This window comes from Pinus tabuliformis, chromosome Q (assembly GCF_031772625.1).
Source record: "Pinus tabuliformis cultivar Carrire ecotype Pingquan chromosome Q, CPIR1, whole genome shotgun sequence".
Lineage (NCBI taxonomy): Eukaryota > Viridiplantae > Streptophyta > Pinopsida > Pinales > Pinaceae > Pinus > Pinus tabuliformis.
This window is the reverse complement of record NC_142296.1, coordinates 20,009,697-20,016,409: the sequence shown is the minus strand read 5'-3', so window position 1 is coordinate 20,016,409 and position 6,713 is coordinate 20,009,697. Positions and strand designations below refer to the sequence as shown.

The 6,713-nt window shown below is 37.4% G+C and overlaps 1 protein-coding gene across 1 annotated transcript; it reads right to left on the bottom strand.

Annotated features, from left to right (window-relative positions):
* Positions 1-1,897: 1,897 nt before the first annotated feature.
* On the bottom strand, positions 1,898-6,223 carry LOC149218074 (endo-1,4-beta-xylanase 5-like). Its single transcript, XM_089386469.1, has 6 exons — positions 6,182-6,223; positions 5,615-5,978; positions 5,349-5,521; positions 5,167-5,265; positions 3,114-3,260; positions 1,898-3,015 (listed from the first exon to the last, which is right to left on the bottom strand). The coding sequence occupies exons 1-6, from the start codon at positions 6,221-6,223 to the stop codon at positions 2,038-2,040; spliced, it is 1,803 nt and encodes a 600-aa protein (XP_089242595.1). The 3' UTR covers positions 1,898-2,037.
* Between the last annotated feature and the right edge of the window lie 490 nt (positions 6,224-6,713).

The window sequence follows — 6,713 nt, the reverse complement described above, 5'->3', positions numbered from 1 at the left end:
CTCTTTTTTCTCATTCACTTTTGCATTTACATTGTCTTTTATATAGTTTACTAACCTTCATTAATTATTGAATTAAATTGTAGTTATTGAATCCTACAACGATTCAAGGGTTTAGTCGTTTTGGAATAAACTTCCCCATTGAGAAGATTTTAGGTCTCCAAAAGCTTGAATGAAACCAATATGATCAATGTGCCTTCTATATACTTGTTTGGAACATGGCTCTGACTCTAGCTCTAGCTTTAGCTCATGATTCTAGCTATTAGCTCTAGTCCTGGTTATTGGTTTGACTCGGGTTGTTGGCTTGCTTATTCTCACAACACAAAGGTTTGTTGACTGACTCAGCGCTGAGCAATCTTAAAATCCAAACTTGGTAACCAACCCTCATTCCCATCTCTCTCTCAAAGTTGGAGAGAGTCCATCTTCACAGTGAATGAAGCTCAGTTGAACGTTGGAACTGTGTATAGAGTGATCCTAACACGTTATGCCATCATGTAACAATTCCACAAGGGAAATTTCACATGTGTTTTCTACTAGTTTCAATTGCTTCTTGAGATGGAAAAAACCCTTCAATGTGTGCACATGCTTACGAGAATCTCAAAAAGAAACTATTGCACATGCTTATAAGCATTTCAAAAAGAAACTATCTTTTTCCTAGAGCTAGAACTCAAATTCTCGATAATTCTTTTCAAGACTATTGGACATGCTTACAAGCATTTCAAAAATAGACTATCTTTTTTCCTAAAACTAGAACTCAGCCCCTCAATAATTATTTTCAAGACCGAAAAGCATCAAAGTTTAACATGTCACTAGTAGGGATTTGAACTTGGGTGGATAGGATTAAATTGTAGTTATTGAATCCTACAATCATTCAAGAGTTTTTTCGTTTTGGGTCAAACCTTCCTATTGAGACGATTTTAGGTCTCCAAAAACTTGAATGAAACCAATATGGATCAATGTACCTTCTATATACTTGTTTGGAACATGTCTTTGACTCTAGCTCTAGCTTTAGCTCATGGTTCTAGCTACTAGCTCTAGTCCTGGCTATTGCTCTGGCTCGAGTTGTTGGCTTGCTTCTTCTCACAACACAAAGGTTTTTTAATTCTCTTAACTCTGAGCAATCCCAAAAGCCAAACTCACCATCATTGGCATCCCTCTCTCAGAGTTGGAGAGAGTTGATCAACACAATTAATGAACCTTAGTTGAATGGTGGGACTGTGTATAGAGTGATCTTAACACACTATGCCATCATGTAACAATTCTATAAGGGAAATTGGCATATGTTCTCTAGTAGTTTCAATTGCTGAGATGGAAAAAACCGTTTGATGTGTGCACATGCTTACAAGGATTTCAAAAAAAACTATTACCCGTCCTTATAAGCATTTGAAAAAATAAACTATAGTTTTTCAAGACGGTTACACATGCTTATTACCAATTATTTTCAAAACCCTAAAGCATGAAAGCTCAACATGTCACTAGTAGAGATTTGAACTTGGGTGAATAGATAACAGCGATTCCATTCAACCACTCAAAATAATCCTAATTGAAAACTTTATTTTATTAATATTCACAATAATCCTAAAATTACTTTGTATTTTTACTCAATTTTATTAATAAAATTATATGCATTTTTTAAAATATTACTTGAAATTTTTAAATTCATTTAAAATAAACACATTTAAAATGTAATGTTTGTAGTTTTTTATTTAAAATAAACACGTTTAAAATGTAATGTTTGTAGTTTTTTATTTAAAATAAACACGTTTAAAATGTAATGTTTGTAGTTTTTTATTTTTCTCCTATTCTTGATAGAAGAAAAATGCAACTTTTAAATTTATGCTCTTTTAAAAAGACAAGATAAAATAAAATAAAAAATCGATAAATATATCATCCGCTTCAAGAACAATGAGAATTCCAAAAATGGTAGTGTGTCATTATTTCTAGGAAAAATAAGAACTTTTACTTCAAAATTTGCAGCGATGTGGGATGTTCATGTGCTCCAGTAAGGTTCGAGGTGGGGAGGCAGCAACTGTATTATTTCTAGATCTGAATGTATACGTGCTCACTTCCATGATGATCAAGTTGACGCAGAGTTGAGGTTTTGGTGACATTTTTGGTTGCATAGCGAGCAACGAATTCATAGTCCCCAAGGAATCCTTCAAATTTGAAACACCCCATGGCATCAGTCTTTCCTCGCACTTCAGTCCTCCAATCGTCCAACAGTCTGTCCACTGCATCTCCTGCGGGCAAATTGTTGAAGGCCTTATCTGTCAGACACATCTCATGACACCCCTCTGAATCCAGAGCACACCACATCAGCATCCCCTCCACTGCTGGGTGAGAAAACCCTTCTCTCAATATCTCCTCCAAATAACGCGCCTGTGTTTCTTCATCGAATTTGCTGCTAACATCGACTTCTGTGAGCCAAATGGGCAGTCCAAGGGTACGGAACTTGTCCAGCACTGCTCTCATTAATGGAAGGTTTGGTTTGCTGAAGTGGCTTTCAAGGCCAATGCCTTCGATTACCCGCCCCGAGTTTCTGAGCTCCAGCAGCTTTTTAATGTATGAATCCACAGTAGCCTGTGAGTCATCACATGTCTCGATGATGTTATAGTCGTTCATAAACATGGGCGTCCAGGGATCGATCCCCTGGGCGGCCTTGAAGAAGGAATCGGAAGCGTTAGGGCCTAGTTTGTCCTCGTAAAAAGAGAAGTGTAGCAGCTCGTTGCTCACGTCCCAGTTGATAAAATTCCCTGCGTATCTCTTCACCAGAGACTCGATTCTCCGACAGACTGCTTTCTGGAGCTGTTCCTTGTCCAGGCTCATGACCCATGAAGGGTTATATTTTGGGTCTTCCCAAAAGATATTGTGCCCTCGAGCAGAAATACTGTTGGCATTACAGAAAGCCAGCATCTCATCTGCAAGGCTGTAATTGAGTTTGCCCTGTTCTGGCTCCGTCGTGTACCATTTTAACTCGTTTTCGAATACTGCCGTGTTGAATCGCTTCGCGAACCATTTCTGTTCAATGAGTTTGCAGAATTAGAAGCTCCATAAGGTTATAGTGTTAGCTCACTGTCAAATGAAAAAACTGAAGAGCAGAGCATTGTATATTTTACCTGATATGGTTCGTTTCCGAGGATTGTCTTGGCTATTGCAGACCCAAATGGAAACTGCCTTGATTTCTGTTTCACTGTCACCCCTGCATTTTGCAGTCGATTGCCATGCAAATCCGTCACATGAACAATGACTTTCTTTTTCCTTTTCTGTCATTCAACCCAATAGGACCATGAAAATGAAAATTAAGATTTGAATTCAATAGCGGTAATTAGGGATTAATTAGTTGCCATTGAATATTGAATATCGCTAGTTTAAGAAAATTTTATGTAATTTAATGGAGTGATTTGGGATAGGTCCAAAATCAAATCTAGCTGCTGTCATTATAATATTAAAAATATATGTAATAATTCTTAAGCCAGATACACCAGACTTTAAGAGGATGGGAGTCTATATGAGAAATTTATGAGTTCCTTGCTCTCTCACTTTGAGCCTTATTATAACAGGCCAAAGATGTTCCCTATGGGATTTTAAACTCTTGGGGCCTATACCAAGCAAGAGCCTAAACTCCAGGAAGCTTACTCTCCTTAAGCCTTAGCCTTACTCATTGAGCCTTATCACAACAGAGCAAAGATGACTTACTCATTTGAAACTAGGTGGAAAGCATAACATCTCGTAGTGCCAATCACTAAGTCGTCTCATTAAAAAACTTCAATCTCACATGTAATTATATAAATTAAATAAATGGTAAATATCTATGGACATTAATTTATAGTAGTTATCAAGGCACTTTAAATAACATTGAAAAAACCACTCAAACTTATTTTGGGCTAAAAAACTTCAATCTCACATGTAATTATATAAATTAAATAAATGGTAAATATCTATGGACATTAATTTATAGTAGTTATCAAGGCACTTTAAATAACATTGAAGAGAAATGAAAACCACTCAAACTTATTTTGGGCTTGTAGTGATTTCGGTGATTCTCTATGGTTGTGAACTATGAGCTAGCAGTGCATCTAACACGCAGTGGAAACAAATTGAGAAAATTCAAAAACGTTTGACTACAAACAAATTCAAGATTAAAAGTGCAGTTCCTTATGCTATCTTGTTAAGTGAAACAGGGGTTGCCCATATTGAAGCAATTGTTATGGTGCTAGTCAAAAGGTATTTCAAAAAAGACTTGGATGCAGCGAAATAACAAATGGTTTAGTAAATGGGGTATTTGTTTGAACACTCCCATAAACAATGAAGAGATAAAAGCTTTTGTTATGGATAAGTTCCACAAGCGTATTTGGGATAAGGAGCTAGGAAGAAAGAAAAAGTACTATATTGAAGTGTTTAATCTCACTCATAGTCATCAACCAAAAGCATACATCTCTTGGAGAGCCAAAATTCTTATTGCTCAGTTAAAGACTAATTCTCATCAACTCCGTTGTGAAACAGGGCGCTGGAAAAAGCCAAAAGAAGTGTGGGAGGAAAGAGTGCATTTTTTGTTCTTCCGAAAAAGTGGAAACAGAAAAGCATTTCATTTTAGAATGTGAGGCCTTCAAAGACAGGAAAGAGTGCATTTTTTGTTCTTCCGGAAAAGTGGAAACAGAAAAGCATTTCATTTTAGAATGTGAGGCCTTCAAAGACAACAGGGAAAGTAGATATGCTGCCAGTTGGGATAATCTATTCAGCGAGGGGTTTGTCGAAAAGCTGAGAGCATTTATTGTGAGGCTTCATAGAAAAAGGTCTAATACATCAAGCACATGAAAAAGCAATCTATCCCATAAACTATCTTTAACCTTGTGAATGTTAAAATAATTTTCTTTTTCTTTTTTCTTTGCCTATTAATTATTGATAATTAAATTAAAATTCTAGATATCTCAACAAATAAAACCATTAAAATTCCTCCAACTACGGAATGAAATTGCCACAAAGAATACTTCAATGGGCAATCATTGAATTTTGTTTCCATTGTGTGGGCTCTTCTCGACTCAAATGTGAATGAATGTGCTTAGAGGTTGAAATCCTCCTTAAAAGCCCCCTCCCCAAAAATTGAAAGTAAATTAAAATACCCTTTACCAGTGTAAACAAATTTATTTAGAAATATTGAAAAGGGAGTACCATCGCGATTCTTTCTTCTTGCTGTAAACGCCATTCATCCTCTGTAAATGGTTGCAGGGATACGCTATCGACCAATATTTGGACATCCGTATTGTTACTCTGCAACCGCAATGAGGTCGCTCGTTCAAACTTTAGGCGAAGAATTGTAATCGAAATTTGATTGAAAAAGCATACGAAAAAACCTCGAAGTATAGCCGAGAGTGAGCGGGAGACCAGTCAGGAACGAATCCGCCCTTGAGAAAAGACCAGCACCCACTTGTAGCATGAACCGTTCCAGCACATATGAAGCTCACATCGTCCATCCCCACAGTTGCTTTAACTAAAGCAGAGCTCCCAGATCTGACCTGCACCCACGCTATACACATTGAACCCCACATATATATTAAACTCTGGAGGCACCCTAATAATTTCTATCTTCCATAGCAGTGCCTGGTAAGCAATTTATTACCTGAGAGACTATACTTGACATCTTGCCTTAAGTTTTCCAAAGTTTGAAGAGGCGAAGGAAAAATCTCTTTTCGATTTGATGCCACAAGATATTTACTGCCGTCATCCTGACTCTCTGTATGCAGTGCTATGCTCAGGCCGCCAATACCATTCCAGCCGTCGGTTCCATTATCAGAACCGAGATTTCGAAAAATCCCTCCACCATAAAGAGGTGCAGCAGGATAAGGCAGACACTGCAAAACAAAACAAAAAATTAGTCGACATGCACGCTGAAATGCAAAGGTGTGGCTTAAACCCAACAGGGAAATCAAGATGGGAGATTGAGCAGAAGAATATGAATACCTGTGTAAAGGCAGAAGGCGCCCCTTTCATTTCAGAAGCAATATACTCAAACGTTAGACCTACATCTCTAATATATCCCCTAAACCCTTCAATTGACGTGTTCTTAAATTCGTTAAATTTTCTAACAGGGAAATAATGGGTTTCTACATAACAGAATGGATTAATTCTTACCTTGTGAAGCAGCCGCTGTGTTTGCCCAAAAAATCAAAATGTTAGCGAACAATACCAACTTCATTCCTGGAGTAATGCTTGGTGCAGGGCGTGCCATAGCAGCAAAACACTGATGAAGAAACAGCAGCAACTGGATCTGGGTGTGAACAGTGCGTGAATGATGCTTGGTGCAAGGCGTGCCATAGCAACAACATACTGATGAAGAAACAGCAGCAACTGGGTCTGGGTGTGAACAGTGCGTGAATGAAAAATAGATGTCAGCAAAAAGTAACTAATTACTGTTGCAGCAGCAGAAGCCTCATGTCAGTCCTCTCATTCAAAACACGACATGGCCCGTTCTCTCCAATTCTCTCCTTCCTTTTTCTTCCATATTGATTGATCATCGATTTTTGAAAAACCATATTCTAGGTATTTGTTGGCCTAGTCTAATGAGATTGATTGTTTTTTTTGCGTGGAAATATTTTGCGTTTTTTTGGTCTCAAAAGTTATTGAAATTCTGGTTATATTTTGAGAAAATTTTGTAGGGAAGGATTTTCGTAAATCCAAGTTATAGTTGTTAAATTTCAAAATGTTAGGTGTCTCAAACG

Bases quoted from the DNA above. Each gene is read 5' to 3' on its own strand.
- LOC149218074 (XM_089386469.1), bottom strand. From the start codon at position 6,223: ATGGCACGCCCTGCACCAAGCATTACTCCAGGAATGAAGTTG. The intron at 5,266-5,348 runs GTTTTTTCGTAT...TTGCGGTTGCAG, and splicing joins ACTCTCGGCTATACTTCGAG to AGTAACAATACGGATGTCCA. The intron at 3,261-5,166 runs GTACTCCCTTTT...GTTGAATGACAG, and splicing joins AAGAAGAAAGAATCGCGATG to AAAAGGAAAAAGAAAGTCAT.